Source organism: Sceloporus undulatus, chromosome 6, assembly GCF_019175285.1.
Source record: "Sceloporus undulatus isolate JIND9_A2432 ecotype Alabama chromosome 6, SceUnd_v1.1, whole genome shotgun sequence".
NCBI classification, from domain to species: domain Eukaryota; kingdom Metazoa; phylum Chordata; class Lepidosauria; order Squamata; family Phrynosomatidae; genus Sceloporus; species Sceloporus undulatus.
This window is the reverse complement of record NC_056527.1, coordinates 1734259-1753906: the sequence shown is the minus strand read 5'-3', so window position 1 is coordinate 1753906 and position 19648 is coordinate 1734259. Positions and strand designations below refer to the sequence as shown.

At 44.3% G+C, this 19648-nt stretch overlaps 1 protein-coding gene across 24 annotated transcripts in view; it reads left to right on the top strand.

Annotated features, from left to right (window-relative positions):
• The window catches only part of LOC121934166 (microtubule-associated protein 4-like), a 275880-nt gene that overhangs the window by 221603 nt on the left and 34629 nt on the right, over positions 1 to 19648 (top strand). For 23 of the 24 annotated variants that reach the window (XM_042474322.1, XM_042474343.1, XM_042474337.1 and 20 more), the window contains 2 exons: positions 14096 to 14199; positions 17067 to 17303. In XM_042474322.1, the coding sequence (XP_042330256.1) occupies positions 14096 to 14199; positions 17067 to 17303 (341 nt within the window). The remainder of the gene's footprint in view (positions 1 to 14095; positions 14200 to 17066; positions 17304 to 19648) is intronic. The other variant, XM_042474342.1, reaches the window with a different exon arrangement.

The following is a 19648-nucleotide window of genomic DNA, read 5'->3' as shown; positions in this document are numbered from 1 at the left end:
TTGCACAAATGTTTTCCATATTGCTTCGAAATCATTTCTCTTGATTATTTCTCTTCTAAACTTAATTCCACTAGTTAACTTATCATTAATTGCTATTTGCCATATCTCTCTATACCAATCTTGTATTTGTAAATCTCCCTGGTCTTTCCACTTTTTTGCTATCATTAATCTTGTCACTGTTAATAAATTTGTGATTAAATCCTTTATAACTTGGGCGCAGTTAGTTTTATCCTATAAAGAAAATAAAGCTATCTTTGGACAGAATTCTAAATCAATTTTTGTTATTTCTTTTATCTCTTCAAATACACTTTGCCAAAATTTCCTTACGGTTCTACAACCCCAACAGATATGCATCTAGGTGCCTATCTCTTGACCCCTTCTCCAACATAACCTTGAATAATTCTTATTTATATAACTTAACCTTACAGGCGTTAAATACCATTTCCAAATTATTTTATAATAATTCTCCTTTATTCGTATAGAATAAAATTTTAAATGGCATTGATTCCAGATTTCCCCCCATTCGTGGACGTTTATTTCTTCTGCTAAGTCCTCCTCCCATGTTGTCCTAAGATCATCTTCTTTCTCATTATATTTTAATAATAATTTATATCTTTCACTTGTGACCCTTTCTATACTTTCTCTTTGCCTGATCAAATGTTCAAATTTTGTATATTCTCTAAGCTCTCCAATATTTTTCTCATAATTCTTTGTCCATTGTTCCAATTGAATTCAATTATACCAAGTTAATTTTGATCCTTGCAATTTCTCCTTTATTTTCCCTTTCTCCCTCATTATCTTCATCCATTCTTTTATCCTATATATTTCTTGACCTTTTACCAGTTTCCCTAATTCTTCCTTTAAATTTATTGGAATTTTTTTAGCATTATAACTGGTGTTAATGGCAAGATGGCTGGCATTAATTTTTCTTTATTCCCCCCCCCCCCCAAATTTCCAGTATATTCTTTAAAAAGGGTTTTTTCTATTTCCTTCATTTCTTTTATAGTAAATTCTTTAAAAAATATATTTTCCAATTTCCCCTCTATTCCTGTTGTTTCCATCTCTAACTGATCTAATTCCCCTTTCTCTGTAATTCCATCTATAATATATCTTATTTGGTTTGCATTATAGTACAGTTTTAAATTTGGGAGACCCAAACCTCCTTCTTTTTGGGGTTTATACCAATATCTTTTATTAATGCTTACTTTTTTATCCCCATTACAATAATTATTCACTAATACTTGCCAGTTTTTAATTTCAACATCTGATATTTGTATTGGCAACATCCTGAACAAAAAGTTGATCTCAGGCAGAATTTTCATTTTTATTAATGCAATTCTACCGAACCATGATAGTTTGATATTTTTATATTCTTCTAATTTCCTTTTAATTTCTATTCTTAATTTTTTATAGTTCTGATCCTCTAATTTTTGTAAATTTTTTGTAATTTTTATTCCTAGTTATTTAATTGTATCTTTTACCTTTACATCTATTTGGTTTACATTTGGTTGACTTTCTGAAGCAGAGGCAGGGAGCCATCCTTACGCAAAAGCAGGCAGGGAGGCCTGTAGCGCGTTCCTTTCAGAGGAGTGTAGGATATTGCCTTCTACTGAGCCGTACTACGCATCCACCTAGCCCTGTGTGATCAACACTTGCCTGGCACCACCTGCCCAAGTTTGGGGGCAACAGTCTTATCCAGCTCTACCTGGATTCCCTGGGGGTCTTCCATCCAAGGACTAACCAGGCCTGACACACCTTAGCACACTCAGTCAGACAAATCTGGGTATGTCCAGGATGGCCTTTCCCAGATAATCAGTGTTCTTAAAATACATTTGTTGTAAGTTTTGCATCAACAGAGTTGTTGCCTAGGAAACAATATGAAAAGTGGGGAGCACAGGAGTGTAGCTTTGGGGGTGCAAAGTGAGGGCATTTTTCTTGCCCCTCCCCCCCAATGAATTTTCCCCCAAATGAATTATTCCTTCAGTCCCTAAACTGCTAGTACCTAGAAATTTCTACCACCTGGAACTCTTCTGTTTGTTGCCTCTTTGCATTCCCTGGATCACTTAGCCTGAATTTTTTATTTGGGTGGCTAAATTACATTTCTAAATGATCAACTGGAGTTTTAAGTTACTGCAATGCTAGAAATTTGGGGGAAACTTAGCTGAGAGGAGGCAGGATTCTTATTGGGGAAGAAATGACCTCTCACATACACACATACTGCAGCTGCACCCGGGGAAAGGATGGTACAAAAAGTAATACAGTACAGGGGCTCTTGGTATCTTCCGGGGTTCGGTTCAAGGAACCTCCCCACCATGGATACCAAAATCTATGGATGCTCAAGTCCCATTAAATACAGTAGCATAGTAAAATGTTCTCCCTTATATAAAATGGCAGAATCAAGGTTTGTTTTTGGGAATCTGTATATTTTTTGAATATTTTCAACCTGTAGATGCTTGAATCCATGATTACGGGGGACTGACTGTAGCATGAACACTCCTCTTTTCAGCTCTGTTTTTCCCCCCATTTGTCTCTTTAGCAGGAAATGTATGGTCCTGTAGATGTTGTTGGACTGTGACACCCAGCATCCTTCCCCATTGCCTGTGCTGGTTGGGGCACCTGGGAGTTGCATTGCAACAACCTCTGGAAGACTGTAGAATTCCCACCTGTGTCTTAAAGGATCCATTTCTGTCTGAGATGTACCACTTTGTAGTGCAGGCAGGAGCACCTTCCATGCAGGAACAGGGGATGTCCCTGGGAGCTGGGCTCCTTCTGCCCTACATCTCCATGAGGTTTTGTGTGGAGGACTATCTAGTATGTGGGTGAGCCCTCACCTGTGTTCCAAGTGGTACAGCCCAGCTAATGATGGATCTTCTCACCAAGAACTGTGATTGTCCTCCTCTGAACTCCGTCTCCTGACCATTTGCAACTTGTCCTTCCAGGCAAGTTGTCCCCATCCTCCCAGGATCACTTTCCCCCAGCAAAGAGCCTGAGCAAAGAGCCGACCTGTTCTGAGTGCATAATGCCTTTTTTGTACTTGCTGTGCAGAATGGGTGGGTTGTTTAAAAGTCTTTATTTTGTCACACCTCTGTAACAAACGGGCCCCATTCAAAGGTGTTCTAAATTTCTTTCATCCACTTTCTTATTCAGGTGTGGGAGATTCCCTATGGGTTATACTCCCTGCTGTGTTTATGTGTGTGTTTGTGTGTGCATGTATGTCTTTGTGTAGGTGTCCAAAACAGGCTGCAGTTCATAACCTTCTATTACCTCTTTGTGCGTAGAAAATGTTAAGCTTTTGAGCAGATTAGGAGCTGTACACATTTGGTTTCTGTAGGCAGGTCTTAACCTAAAAGCAAGAACTGAGTCGTGATTTCCTCTTTTCCTCTTTCCTCCCATCCAAGAAAACCTTTTTAATGTGCTGTTTGCTGGTGGGGAATCACTGTAGTATGCAATCCAAAGTGTGTGGGGTGGGAGAGGTTGGTGGGATGGAGGCGTGGATATGTATGGTGTGATGAAAAGAAAAGAGTCAGTTATATTTTTTACAACCCAGTATAAGTCATGGGAGAAGTGTAGTGGGTTTTTACATACTGAAAGGCTTTCTTATTTCGTTCTTGTTTTGGGTGGTAATGATCGTAGTATTACTTTTCAGCTCAAAGTACTGTCTAGGAAATCTACTTGAGGAGATAAGAACATCCATCTGCAACTTGGTGCCCTTCAGCTAGGTTGAGTTCGAAGCTCCTTCACCCTTCTGTTATCTGGAGCGGAAAGGTTGCATTAGAGACACCCCCATAGAAGTCAAAGCAGTTAACAGACTTTAGCTCTTGGAGATGAACTGAGCCTCCAGGTTCAGAGGCCATCTACTTCAAGACTTCTGAACAGGCTTCCCCCCAGTGCCTGGCACACCACTGTTAGAAACAAGGTGTTGGTCTAAACTAGGGGTGGGCAACTGCACAGGGACCCAGGGACAATGTTCCCTCCTTCCAAAAGACAAAGTGAGCTGTACTTCTCCAACAGTGTTTCCAAAGTTCTTCTCAAGATGGTGGCCACAAGTGATCTTGCATCACCAGATACCATTTTGAGAAGGACTGAGTGTAAACTAGAAGTGTTTGGGGGAGCTGGAAATTGGAGGCAATTGCTGCTGGAAACCTTGGACAGGAGGTGCGTACACCATTTAAGAGGCAACATTTTGCTGCAGGTTCCACTTGGTATGTTCCTTGAATTTGACTCTGACTTGTGGTGACCCTCTTCTACGACTTTCTTGGCAGGTTTTGTTATTCAGTGGTTTGTCATTGCCTTCCTCTTAAGCTTGGAGAATATAGCTTCCTTAAGGTCACCCGGTCAGTTTTCATGGCTGAGTGAAGATTCAAACTCAGGTATCCTAGTCCAACACTCAAACCACTATACCATGCTGTCTCCAGCAAATAATTTGTTTTCCTGTGTGTCTTCGACTGTGACTTATGACAATCTTCTCCTAAAGTTTTCTTGCCAAGATTTATTATTCCAAAGTGTTTTGCCCCTGTTTTTTCTAAGAAAGAAAGTGTGTGATGTGCCCAAGATCACCCAGTAGGTTTCTAGGGCTGAGCAGGGATTCGAACCCTCCTCTCCCAAAGTCCTCATCCAGTATTCACGCACGCCCTCCACCGCACTGGCTCTCCACAGGTATACTTTGCACAGTCCTAGCAGTGTGATGTGACAATAGGTATGACAAAATGCCCTTGTCCTTAGCCGTTGATGTTGTTTTTCTCTCAAACCATGCTTTTCAAAACTTGAAAACAATGTAAAGTCGAAGGCTTTCATGGCCAGCATCCAGAGTTTTTTGTGGGTTTTTTTGGGCAATGTGGCCATGTTCTAGCAGAGTTTCTTTCTGACAGATGCTGGCGAAATGTCAGAAAGAAACTCTGCTAGATCATGGCCACATAGCCCGAAAAACCCACAAAAAACTTGAAAACAATGATTTTGTGTAAGAATTGTGTAAGGCCTGTCACACCCCAAGGTGTGAGAAAGATAAAGTCTCTTTTATTCATCCCCATCAGCAGTCGTATGGGGAGATGCTGCCCCAGATGAACAGGTTCTGTATAGCTGTTAGGTCAACTTACCGTTGATCTGCTCACCTCTGAAAATTTATATGATCCCTATTTAAAACAACTAAACCAGTATGGCAGTTGGCAAATGTTACTGGCCATGCTCAGTGGTGAATTCTAGGGTCTGTAGTCTAAAAGTATAACTGCCAAACTCAGCTACATGTAGAATTACAAGGCGTAAATTCAGGGACAGCTCGACAAAAGATAAGTTGTTAGGAATTGTTTTTGAACCCTTTCCATCAGAGATCATGTTTGCAAACCTCTCTGAACTCTCTAGCGCTATTCACACAGCCCTTGTTATTCAAGAGGAGCATTGGAAAATTAAGCCATTATGGTATTCACAGTGCTGAATTCCCACCCCTGAAATGCAAGATTCTCCACTTTGTGCTGCAGTCACAAGATGGCTCTTTTGTGCTGCTCTGGTTGGCTGGATCCAACAAAGCCCTCATGGGAAAGTAGTTGGCTGATTCTTGAGGTTGCTTGACTGAGCTTTCTTGGCTTGCAGAAAGCTTATTCTCAGAAGGCCCTTTGACGAGAGAGAAGCAGGTAAAAGGGAAGGGAAAGGAAGAGGTGCTTAGTCAAATCTCTAATCTTCTAAGGGATGTGTACATGCCTTCAAGTCGCCTCTCTTATGGCAACCTCATTAATTTGATAGGGTTTTCTTAGGCAAGGAATCCTCAGTGGTGGTTTTGCCTTCCTCTGAAATTCAGCCTACAGTGGTCTCCCATCCAAGGACTAACCAGGGCTGACCCTGCTTCACTTCCAAGCTCAGATGGGCAAGAAATCCAGTGCCTGGTATTTATGCCCCTCTTAAATATTGTTTTTGTGTCATTTCCTAGCAGGGACAAACAAAACCACCCAAGGGGAGCAGGAAAAAGTGATGGCTTCCTCTAAATCAGTGGTCTCCAAGGTGCCCTTGAAAAGATTTTGGACTTCAGCTCCCAGAAGCCTCAGTCATGTTGGTCAGTAGTCTGGGATTCTGGGAGCTGAAGTCCAAAATCCCTTAAAGAGCACAGTTTGGGGACCACTACTCTAAATTAATATTACTGAAGATAAGTAAAGTGTCAAAGTGGTAACTACAAGTGGATTATTATTTTTTAATGTGGTGAGACTGTGAACCCTGTTCATTTCTGGCACTTAACACAAATCCCTGAGTTCCAAAGACCATCATAAATTAAGTGTGTGTCGTTACATCTGTGTTGTTGGTACCAGGCTCCAGTTCGTGGAACAAGAACATGTGTGGCTCTGAAAGAACGAACCGTTTTTATTTGGAACAAGCTTTTGTGAACTCCAAGAACAACAATCCAGATGTCTTCTCAACCTTGACATTGGTTTTTAAATTCCAATCAAAGCAAGAGGCAGCTGAAATACCCACACTGTAGGAGGACACAAATCCTTGGTGTGATGTTGCTGCTGTTACGTGGCTTCAACTTAGGGTGACTATATCCTATGGTTTTTTTGCAAGATTTACTCGGAGGAGGTTTGCCATTCCTCTGCTCTGAGGCTGAGAGAGTGGGACTTGCCCGGGTCACCCAGTGGGTTTCTCAAGCAAGATTTATAGATTTATAGACTGTTGTGTGTTGATAACTGCCCTTGAGTCAACCTCAGCTCATGGTGGCCCTGTGGATGAGACATCTCCAAGCCCCCGACCTCCACTGCTCTGCTCAGGTTCTGCAAATTATAACCCATGGCCTCCTTAATAGGGTCAATCCATGTAGTCTGCAGCCTTCCTCTATTTCTACTTCCCTACACCTTTCCTAGCATTATTGCCTTTTTAGGGGGTCATACCTCCTCACGATGTGGCCAAAGTTCAACAGCCTCAGTTTTGTCATCTTGGAGTTCAGGCTGGATCTGTTCAAGGACCCATTTGTTTGGGGTTTTTTGGCCATCCACTTCAGTGTTCTTCTCCAGCATCACCTCTCAGATAAGTTTATTTTCTTCTTATCTGCTTTTTTCACTGTCACACTCTCACATCCGTACACATCATTCTTAATCTGACATTCCTACTTGATCAGGTTCTTAGATTTTCTGTATTTAGATCAAGACAGACAAAAAAGGGGCACAGTTTTTGTGTGTGTCGCTGTGTATTCAGAGCCAAGATTACAGCTTTAGGTGTAAACTGTGTGGTACTGTGCCCCTGAAGGATGTTTGTGTTTAAGTGGCATCTGAGTTGTGGTGCCTTTAGCCCCCAACCCAGCCATAGCCGCAGTTCACTCTTTTGGGTCAAGCAAACCACTTTTCCCGATGCCTCTTTCCCTTTCCTCTCTGAATAGCCACCCTCCCCCTCCTTTTTTGACTATCCTGAATCTGTTTGAAAGAGAGTAAAGATGGCCATTCCTGCCCAGCTTAATCCCTTGCTCTGAAGGATTAACGTCATCAGCAGAAAATCCATTATGAGAATTATGGAGCTATTTCAATGAAGGATGGTGTGGTTCAGCTTAGGGAACTGGAGCAGCATATTTTGCAGCAGGTGGAGGATCCGCGCTTGAGAATGAGTCCTTTGGGAGAGTAGCTTTGTATCAGTTTTGAGAGGGGCACAAAGGGGTGAGGCAAAAGCTTTTGCTAGGGGAATGGGCAGAGAGTCCTGTGTTGCTTCTTGTGGGCAGCTGGAGGGTGGATGGAGTGAGTAGGAGGGACTGGTTTAAGCCCAGCTAAGCTGCTCCTTTGCAGGGCTCTTTGCAGATGGGTCACTGCTGGAAGTTAAAAATCTTCAAGGAAGGAGACTTCACCGCACTCCGAGGCAGAGTCTTCCACTGTCAAACAGCTCTTCCTGTCTGGAAGGTCTTCCTAAGGTTTGGGTGGAATCTCTTTTCCTGTAATTTGCATCCGTTGCTCTGGGTCCTAGAGTCTAGAGTAGCATAAAACAAACTGTTGCGTGCATAACTCACTAGTGTTCCAAAGTGCTGAAAGGGTGAGGGCTCAGACTGCACAGAATTCCTCTCCTGTTGTAGGTCTTCATAGCAGAAACATCTTGAGTGGCAAGGAAGGCAGCCATTTGCGTGGGGAAACCAATGGCTTGTGTACTACTTATAGACGTTGAATTAAAAACTCATTGCCTTGCTGAGATCATGTCTGAAACCTTCCTCAGACGTCAGGCAGCAAGACAACTGAGGAAGAAGGAATGGCAAACTCCCCCTCTCAAGTCTTGTTGAGTTGGAATCTCCTTTTGTTCGTCAGAGAAGTACTAGTTCAGTCACGGTCTCATCCTTACCAGCATTGCGTGAGGTAAAGGTGAAAAATGCTGAGGGTAGTCAGATTGTATCGGAGTATATCTGGACCGCTCAGGTTATGTGGTCAGAAGGCTTGGACCCTAGAAGGGGCTGTTTTTTGTGTGGAGCCTCCCTGGTCCAGTTGCTATTACTGGGATGCAATGAATGCGATTTCTTATACAGCAGAAGTGGATTTCTGGACATTTCTGGCTTTCCATGTTTACTTTTCGACAATTTTGGCAGATAGTGTGGTCCACAGAGGGACCCTGGGCAAAACATTGGCTCCCAGACTCTACATTCCTGATGTCGGCAAAAGCATTTAAACTGATCAGGCTGGTGCCAGAGAAAAGTGGAAATTTTTACTGACACTGTGCCTGTTGTTATCACTTGCAGTGGGGTTTTTCCTTGAAATGAGAGCCAGCATGGTGTGGTGGGATGAGTGCCAGACTAGGGGTGCATCTACACTGTAGAAATAATGTAGTTTGACACCAGTGTAACTGGCATGGCTCCATCCTACAGAATCCTGGGATTTGTAGTTTGGTGAGGCACCAACAGTCTTTGGCTAAAGACCTTGTAATACCACAAATCCCAGGATTCTGTAGGATAGCGCTATAGCACTTAAAATGATGTCAAGCTTCACCATTTCTCCAGTGTCGAAATGCACCCTAGGACTCTGGGAGGGAAAGGTTCAAATCCTGCTTAGCCATGGAAATCACCCAAGGGACCTTGGGCAAGACATACTCTCTCAGCCTAAGAGGAAAGCAATGGCAAATCTCTGAATTCATCTTGTTAAGAAACCCCTAGGATAAGGCCAGGATAAGGATAAAGTTAGTGCAGTGGGCCCTTGGTATCCGCTGGGGTTTGGTTCCAGGACTCCTGTGGATACCAAGATATATGGATAGTCAAGTCCCATTAAATACAGTATAGTATAGTAAAAAGGTGTTCCTTGTATAAAATGGCAAAAATCAAGGTTTGCTTATTGGAATTTTTATATGTTTTGAATATTTTCAAGCTGTGGATGGTTGAATTTGTGGATAAAGGACCTGAAGATATAGTGGGCCAACTGTATGAATTCTCTGGAGGCTCTCCCAGTTTGATCCCAGTATGGTCTATCTTTCTGGATGTTTTGTGTTAGGTTTCACATAGACTAAAATAATAATAATAGGATTTATTTATATTCCGCCCAATCACTGGGTATCCAGGCGGCTTACAACAGAGGGGATAATAGACGGTTCTCTGCCCTCACTCAGGCTTACAATCTAAAAAGACACAAAAGGAGAAGGGAATGGTGAGGGGGAAGAAGGGGATCAGGTCCAGCATTCTTCTCTCCCTCTGAGGCCTGGACCAAGGCAGATGGACTGGAGGGAGGGCTCTTCTTCTTCAGGGAAGGGATGTGCATGATTGTGAAAAGTAAGGCAGTTCCCCATCCCTGTACTCACAACAAATCCCTCTCACAGCATTTCACAAGTATCAGAGGCGGCTGCCTCTCTGGCAAGCGTTGGTTCGCTTGGACAGGGAGGCAGATCAGGAACATTAATAGAATTATGAATCTAACTGGTCTCAGGTTTATCTAGCCCCGGCTCTCCTGGGTCAGCTGAACAGATCAGTTGAGATAATCGCAGGATTGAGTGGGGAAGGAGGGGGACATTGGCATGTGTGTGTGCGTGTTGCCCATTTTTTAAAAGATGTCCTTGAAGCACCTATTGGAGAGCAGGACTGCAGCCTGCAAAAGCCTCCTCTGTCGGTCTTTAAGAAGTAATTAATGAAGAAATCCAGGGAAGGTTTGGCAGCACATTCCTTCCTCCCCTTGCACCCCGTATTCCCTGAAAGCGGGGAAGGCAAATGTTCACGGGTAAGTGCTCTGCAAGAGGAGGGCCTTGTAATGAAGTGCTGGAGAAGGAGAGCCATGTGTGCTGGTGGGCAAAGTGGGGCTAATTGAATGAAGGGGCATCTGGACTCTCTCCCTTTGCCCCCCTGGGGGTACCAGCCAGCGGCACTGAGGGGAGACGGCACCACAGGCTTCCTCTGTTGGGGGCTCCCCCCCTTTGGAAGAACTTTCCCCCACCCCATCCTAAATGAGAATAGGATTGGTAGGAACGATAATCGATAATTAATCTGGAACTGGCTCTGCCTCCCAGTGTGGTTCATGCTGAGGTTGCACTGGAATAATGTGGCCTCCTTAAATGACACAATGGCTCTTGTTGGGGTGGGGACTGTGCTGCTGCTCTGTCATCTGCCATAGCAACGTCCCGGTCACTTCAGGCATCTGTGCATTCACAGATTGGAGCATCTGCACCGCAGAATCCGTCACACCTTGGCAGTGGATGTTGGACAGGGTGGGCTATCAGAATAGACACTTCACTCCACACATTGGAGGAAGTAGACCTAAGCCTAGGAAAGTTATGCTACAACTTCTTTCACACGGTACCAAAAGGGCTGCAAGATCCCTTTACGTACTGTATCTCTGTATATTCAACTAAAATTTTATGTTATTGTAATGGTACTAATTGGGGACTGAAGAAAAAATGCTTCATTTGAGGGGGCAGAATAATTGTTTGGAGGGGAACACTCTTCTCCCCCTCCCTGTAGCTATAACCCCGCTGCCTTCTGCATAGCAGTCAAAGGAGACTCTTGTCTGTACTAGAATAAATGCTGGGCCTCACATGCAATTGCCAGGCTGTGCCATTGAAGCTGCTGAGCTGGCTGGAATGTCCATCGATTGATACTGCAGCAAAGGTGGTCTCTGTGTGCTGGAAGAGGGTTTGTGTCGGCACGTCCCTCCATCCGCCCTTGAACTTGAATAGGAGACAGACCATTGCTGGCGGCAGGGAGGGAAGAGACAGCCCTCGAAGCCTGGCTGAACTGGCTGTTAATTTAATCTGGCCAGGGGCCTAGGGCAGCTAGGCCTCGGAGTAGTTTCTTTTTCCGGGGTGTGAAATCCACCCTTGTGACAGACCAAACTGTGTCGTCCTTCTGCCAGAGGCCAAAGAGAGTTCTGAAACATGAATAACTCATTTTGATTTTGAGGGCTGTGCTGAGGCTGTTCTGCTCCCCCTCCCAAACGCACCATTGCTTTATTCCTCCCAACTTTTCGTCTGCTGATGGTGTGCCTCCTTTTTCATAGCATCATAGAGTCCTAGAGTTGGAAGAGATCCCAAGGGCTGTCCAGTTCAACCCCATTCTGACATGCAGGAAGACACCATCAGATTACCTCCCCCCCCCCCCCCCCCCCCAAAAAAAAAGATGGCCAACTAACCTTTGTTTAAAAACATCTAAGGAGACTCCACCACTTCTGAAGGCAATCAATTCCACTGTCAAACAGCTCTTAATTGTCGGGAAGTTCTTCCTAATGTTGAGCTGGAATCTCTTTTCCTGTAGTTTGAATCCATTGCTCTGTTTCCTATTCTCTGGAGCAGCAGAAAACAAGCTTGCTCCATCCTCAATATGACATCTTTTCAAATATTAAACATGGCTCTTAACTTATTAACCTTCTCTTCCCCAGGCTAAACATCTTCAGCTCCTTAAGACGCTCATCATAAGGCTTGGTGGTTTCCAGACCTTTCACCATTTTGGTCATCCTCCTCTGGACACACTCTTGTCAACATCCTTTTTGCTGACTTGGGGTGTCTGGAAGTGTTAGTCCCAAAAGATAACTTTTCCCAAGCTCTTCCATAGCCCTTCCTCTGCACCGCAACCAGGCTGGACTTACCTGAGTCCAGGCTACACCACAGTGTTAGGAGGAGGCCATGAAAGGGCCCCTTCCTTCAAAAGGAGCCATCCTGGTGCTGTTCCTGAGGTTTCCATGGCAGCCTTGGAGATATTTGCACTAGATGAAGATTCACTTGCTTATTGTTGTATTTCTTTCTTCTGACTTAATGAGCCCTTTGCATACCCAAGATTGTGGACTGCTGAAGAGGAGACCCTTTCGCCCAGTTTCCCATAAGTCCCTGACACCTGTCATGTTGTAGAGGATGGAGCTGGCTTGTTTTATGTTGCTCCAGAGACTAGAACATGAACCAATGGATTCAAATGACAGGAAAAGAGATTCTACCTAAACATGAGGAAGACCTTCTCGACTAAGAGGTTGTGGAATGGACTGACTGGAGGTTGGAGGTTTTTCAGTGGACGTTGGATTGGCATCACTCAAGAGGCTTTAGCTGAGGGTTCTTGCATGCCAGAATGGGGTTGGACAGGATGACTCTTGCATTTCTTAAATTTCTGCTGTACATGAAGAAGCAGACAGGTGCTTTCCAAGTGAGCCAGAATAGCTATTTTATTTTTTATGGGTTTAATTTGTCCTGCCCTTTTCCCAATATGGGTTCCACTTAGCAGCATGCTTTGGCTGCGGACAAGGTCAGTGGCGGCTTCCAGCCTCTTAGGACGCATGCATCATTTAAATAGCATATCTCCAAAGTGACCCGAAGCAGCTTTATTTTGGCCTGTCTGTACAAGCTCTAAGATTCTATGAGGTTAGAACTTAAAAGAAGCAGAATCTGCAGAGGAAAGTGGAGAGACATCTCAAGATGCTCAGAGAATGGCTGTTTGATTAGTTAAAAAAGAGCCTCCCTTTTCTATGGAAAGGACTGGGCATTTTTACTGATAAAACAACCATTTAATGAGCATCTTGAGACATGTTTCCAGTATATTCTGAAATCAGTACTCAGAAATGAATAAGGCTTTAAGGGTTTCAGTGTGTTCAAAATTGGTGCACAGCTCCCAAAGGGCCCTTAATGTGTTTGGCATTTGGCAATACTTTCTGACTTATTGCCTGTTCAGCGGGACTTGCAGAGAATGGAGTCTCCTGAGTCCAGTGGACTTTGAAATACCAGTTGCCAGAAATGGCTACTCGCCTTGCCATGGCTATGGCTTCGTGGCAGATCTACACGCAACTTATTGCACATTGTGTTGTCACTTAACACTTTTCATGTTCTGCTCATTCTTGTCTGCCTTCCCTCTCTCCTAGTGTTTTCTTGGCAAAATTTATTCAGAGGACATTTATCATTCCCTTCCTGTGACACTGAGAGAGTAGGACTTGCCCAGGGTCAGCCACTGAGTAGGGACTTGAATCCTGTCTCCCAGGATCTTAGTGTGGCATTCAAGCCACCACACCATGCTGGCCCCCACATTAAGCACCTTGAAGTCAACACAAACTTATGGTGACCCTCTCCTAGGGTTTTCTTGGCAAGATTTCTTTGGAGGAGTGGGACATGCCCAAGGTCCCCAAGTGGGTTCACATGGCAAGATGGCCAGTCAGAGTTCTAGTTCCAAAGTCAAGCTAGCACATTATGCAGGTTCCCCAAAAGATTTGTTCAGAACAGCTTACCTTTGCCTTTGTCTGCAGCTGAGAGAGCGTTGTCGAAGGTCACCCAGTGATTTTCCATGGCCAAGTGAGAATTCAAACCCTCGTCTCCTGGAGTCCTAGTCCAACCACTACATCACCCAAGCTCTCCCTTGCTCTGCTACTTATATGGAAAGTAGGAACAGAACTTCTCGCTTGGGACCAAGACAGGCTGATATTTGCACATCAGGGGCTGAAAGTGGGGGAGACAGGGATGGCGGTGTACATTCTGGGTGCACCACTTGAAATGAGCAGAAGTGTGTTTGCAACTAACAGGTAGAAGTTTTCTCCCGCTGTGATGGGAAGACTTTGCCTTGTGAAATGGGCTCTGCTCCCTGTTGCTGTCATCGTGCTCTTTGAGCTCCACCTGCCTTCTGTCTGTCCTCCTCTTGTTGTCATGCGTCCTCTGCAAAAGACTTGTTGTAATGCTTGAAATCTAAGACTCTTTCCTTCATTTTTGCTTTGGGCAGCAAAACCAGAAGAGGTGAAGCCGGCCACCGAGGTTTCCACAGCAAACGACATTGCTGCTCCGCCCAGCAAGGAGCTTCCGCCAAGCCCAGACAAGAAAGCCAAGGTGAGGGTCCCCCCTCTGCCCTTCCAGCTGTGGGCAGGTTTTGGGTCTCATTGCCTGCACCTGACTGCTTCCTTCTCCTCATAAGCCAACAATACGTTCTGTTCTCTGAGCTGATGGACACAAAGAGGAACACCTCAGGTACCAGGCTTAGTTCCAGAAAGCTCACGGCCACTGCTTCACACTAAACCCTGTTTCATGCTGGCCTGTGAGAGAACGATGACAATATGTGGGAGTTTCTTGACATATACAGTATTGTTCGGCATCTGTTTGTAATACTGGTTCATTTGGCTGGAGGAATCCTCAGAATTGTCTCCTCTATAGACTGACACCTTGTTTATTTTATTGTATTGTATTTAACTCACAGCTGCATCTGCACTGCAGAAATAGACATCGCTTTAACTGCCATGTCTCAGTGCTATGGAATGCTGTGATAGTTTGGTGAGATATTTAGCCTTCTCTGCCACAACAAACTAGAATTCCCAGAATTCCATAGCATTGAACCAGAGCAATTAAACATGTATTGCTTATGTCTGCAGTGTGGATGCAGCCTATATCCTGTCTTTCTCCCCATGGGGGATCCAAGGCAAGTTACAACTTAGATTAAAACAAAATACACTTGAAAGAATTTATAGTATAAAAGCAAAAGACAAATAAGCATCCCTGTTAAGAACACAGATTTAAAATGGTTCCAAAAAGCATTTGAAGCATAGTAGTGAAGATAAAAATACAGCATAGAAAGATACTTTTGCAACAAGCAGTTAACAACCAAAGGCCTGTCTTAATGGCAAAGTCTTTGCCTGCCAGGAACAGAGAGCAGAGAGGACTCAGCCCAGTTTCTTGTGGAAGAGAATTCCACCAAGAAGGCCCTCTCCTGTGTCTTCCTCAAATATGACTGTGAGGATGGTGAGTCTGAGAGAAAGCCCTCCTCTGAACATTGTAAAATGTTAAAATACAGGGTGATTCAGAAAGAATTCTGCAAAAGTAAAGCTGTTCTTATTTGGTTTGGCACCATTCTTTTTTAATTTTGCCCTCTACAAAGATGATCTGCTACATCCTTTCTGGGATTTTAGGCTTTAGTTGACATTGAGGGTCTTGAAAGGGCGCTGGGATTGGGGACAAGGTGAGGCAGAGTCAGGAGAGCTAAAATGACTCTCTTCACTTTGCAAAAAACCCAAACAAGTGGCGTCCAACATACCAACAGCCATTCGCAAAGAAAAACCACTTCTGCTTTTCTTTCTCTCCCTTCTTCCTCTAAAATTCTGGTATTTCAGACAGAAATGTTCAGGTGAAAAGAAGTATGCTCTATTTCCCTCAGTGGCTGAGGATATGAGCCCTGTACACAAAAGATCCCAGGTTCAAATCCTGGCATCTCCAGATAGGTCTGCAAAAAACTCCTCCTGCTTGGGGCCTTAGAGAGCCATGTCTGCCAGTCAAAGCAGACCGTGCCAGGCCAGGTGGAGCAAGGGGCTGGCTATAAAGCAGCATTCTCTTTCCTGGCACTTATTCTCATGCCAAGAGCATGTCGCCTGGTATTTGTCTACTCTGACTGGGGAAACCTCTTCAGCAAAGAGAGGCCTTTCCCATCCCTGGCTACCTGATGCTTCTCACAGAGATTCCCTCAAACCCAGGCCCTTCTGCATGCTAGGCCTGCGCCTGGCTGCTTATCTAGGACTCAAAAAGGATGTTGACAAGCTGGAAAGTGTCCCAGAAGGGCAACCAAGGTGGCCAATGGTCTGGAAACTGCCAGGTCCTATCTAGAATGGCTTAGGAGCTGCATATGTTTGGATTGGCGAAGAGAACATGGAGAGATGGCATGATAGCCATCTTTAAATAACTGAAGGCATGTCATCTAGAAGGGAGAGGGAGCTTGTTTTCTGCTGCTCCAGAGGGTAGGACCTGAAAGCATACGTACAAATTACCAGAAAGGAAAATTCCACCTAAACAATAGGAGGAACCTCTTGACTGTAGGAGCTCTTAGACGGTGAAACAGATTGTCTTAGAAGGTGGTGCACTCTCCTTTGGAGATCTTTCAACAGGGTTGGATGGCCATCTCTGAATGATGGTTTACTGTAGTAGCAGTTGCGTATTTCTGCATGGAAGGGGGGTTGGACTGGATAGCCCTTGGAATTCCTTCCAACACTGTGATTCTATGACCCTGGTGCACAACTAAGTGTACTCTGTTTTCCCTCAGTTATCTTGCCCAAACTACCTCTAAGCTTAAATAATTTAGTGGATACAGGGCAAGAAATTAGAGGAATAAGAGAAATTCAACGGATGGTGCCCTGCCCTTTTCCTTGGGACAAAATGGATAAAAGTTCTTCTCTCTTCCCTCCCCCATGCCCAGTTGCCATAGAAGTCTTCAAATGTTTCACAAATTGCTAAGAGAGGAATGTGGAGATAACAGGAGAAAACACAAGGGAGTGCCTGACCAATGAAGGTTTAATCATTGGCTCAAGCCAACAACAACTATCCAGATTGTTGCACAGAGGCTGACTAGACAAAGTTTGTAAGGAAGGCTGACAATTTCCAGGCAACATTCAGATCAGATTGGGCCCTAAACCGTCTAAACACGGTCACATAGACCAAAATAACACACTAAAAACTATGGATGCTGGCCATGAAAGCTTTTGACTTCTCTTCTGATTTGGCCTCCCTTCATCCTGCAACCATAGCCATTTCTTTTGTTACACTCAGAGAACTGAACTCTAACATCTTTATTTTCATTTGGAATTGACTTGTTATTTTGCACTCATTTTTTTGCTGCTAAATATTTTGTTTACAATGCGCTTCTTTTCTTTTTGTTACACGTCTGTGTGTGTCCTTTTCTTTTGCTTGCATGTGTGGTATGTGTCCGTTGTGACATAAAGACTCCAGCCTCCACTCCAGCAGCAAAGCCTGCTGCAGCAAAAGCCAAGCCTGTGAGCACCACTGCTGGCACTGCCCCCACCGCCACCAAGCGGCCGGCTTCTGCCACACCAGGCCAAAGCAAAAAAGCCACCAGTCCCACTGCTGGTCCGGCTGCGGCCACTACCACCACCCCTAAACGCCCGACGACCGGCTCGGCACGGCCCTCCACCTTAACTCCTAAAGACGCTAAACCAAAGGTAAGGAGGACGGTTGGACTTCGCTGGGAGGTTCCAAGGCCTCCTTTATGAGACTGTGCAACTCCATACAGTGGGAAGGATGGCGCAGCCTTGGAAATGGGTTTTGCTAGTGATTTAGGTCTCTATGCATTTTGATCTTGTAAGTAATAATTTTGCCATGTTTCTCCCTGCTGTGAGAAACTCCATGAAAACTGTACCATCTTTGAGAATTATTCATAGTTCAGGCTTAATTTTTGTTCTAAAAAACCCACACATAGGTGTTCTCTGTTCAGAAATGTTCTGTTCTGTGCAGAAAAACATGTTTTCTGCACAGGAAACATGCTTTCTGTACAAAAAGTGCTGTTTTGGGCATGATAGAGCCCATGTGGATTTTTTCATGCTGAAAAAAGTCCTGCAAAGGTTCTCATTCCTCCAGTAATCTCCATGTCAGAGCTTTACAACTCCTAGGAAATATATATATATATATATATATATATATATATATATATATATATCTGTCATTTGAATAATTTTATCTTTCCATTCTTCATTTGACCATACTTAGCCCATTGCCATCTCCCACTTCCCTAGCTAAAATTGCCATAGTTTTTTTTTCCCCCTGTGGCTGTTTCTGCAAATCACTTCCCCTGGAAGTACTTTGAGCATTCAAGGAAAGCATTCAAGGAAGGCAACCTTTTTTGAGGAATAGGCCACCTCAGAGCCAGTGGAGTATAGTGGTTTGAGTGTTAGATTACAGTCCTGGAGACCAAGGATTTGAATCCTTGCTCAGCCATGGAAACCCACCTTGGGCAAGTCACCTGCTCTCAGTCTCAGAGGAAGGCAAAAGCAAAACCACTCTAAACAATTTCTGCCCAAAAAACGCTGCATAGTACATTCCCTTTACGGTTGCCATAAGTCAGAAACAACTTGAAGGCAGCAACAATAACAACAACAACTTCAGAATGTAGGTGTGGGGTTGGAAATATGAAAGCCTGTCTTGATTTTTTATAGTAAAAATTAATATCCACTGATTCAGAAAATTCATTTGCCAGAGAAGAAATGTTCTAGCTCAGCTTCCTTGAATTTTCTTTGCCGGAGGTGTTGGTGAACTAGGTGGTGATTCCCTCCACTTGTATTTCATTCAAGGCTCTGAATAAGGGGTCTCTATCACCAGACCTGCCTGTTCAGAACTTGTAAACCTCAAGAGGAGCTGAAGAGAAGATAAGAGTCACATTTACCCAGTTTGTAAGATTTTATTACAGCCATTTGTAGGTAACTATGCAGAAAGATGGAGCCCAGAATGACAGGGGAAGTATATGCATACAGCAGATCTCAAGATTGTTCTTGTTTTGGACTACAACTTCTAAAGTTTCCCAGCCAGCTTGACCACTGGCCATGTTGGCTGTAGGGTTCTGGGAGTTGTAGCTGAAAATAAAGAGTTCCAAATTCTTATGTTCAGTTACAGGTGCTAGCTTTGTTTCGGGAGGGCCTGATGTCTAAAGCATCTGGTCATAGCTGTTGCAACAAAGGCAGGCTTTGAGGAGGGCTTGGCACAGGAGGGAGCATTAGTGCCAAATAACTCACCTGGCAGGCAGTGCCAAGCATCATAGGCAGCAAAGGCAGAGGTGTTTCTGAAGAAGCTAGAACTGAAGGAGAAGTGGTTGCAAGCTAGAATATACTTGGGAAATAAGAGTGGAGAGAGATTGGAAGGCTTCAGCTAATCTCTAGGGAAGAAAACTCAGCCGTACCTGGCTAGGAGGAGAGCCAGCCATTTTGAGAGGCACTGGGAATATGAAGGGCTGTATTGCTTTGTGGGAAAATTATATTGGCTCTTGGACTTGAAATGGACAGTGTGGCTGTGAGTTAGCAAAAGTCTCTGCCTCCCTTGTGTCCATTGCATGAGGCAGGAGGGATTGTGCTACTTCATGTTAAGGCCAAAAATGTAGGCGAGAGATGGTGAGCATCCCTAAGCAGAAACCACGTCTTCTTTTAGTGTGCTTAAAATACTACCTTTGGGATAAGAATCCTCAACTGGGCTCCCAGGTCCCATATACTGGGCTTCATGTATTAAAATTCTAACCCTTTTCTAACGGACTTTGGACGTGTGTAAACCAAGCGGGCAGCAAATGCAAAAGCACTCTTGAGTCTGCTCCAAGAAGGGCTTTTGAATCTCTAGATATGTCAACGCTCCTAAACGGAGCTGCTTAGTGATCGGTGGTGGGTTTCAGCCATTAGAGATGGGAAGAAAGCCTGTCCAATCATCAGCCCTTCCCTGTCCTCAGTCTAAAATATTCCTGAAACGAAGCCCCCAGTCCCAAGCCTTCCTGGAAAGGGATCTTTCTCTCCTTGGCCTGCTGTGTCAGCTG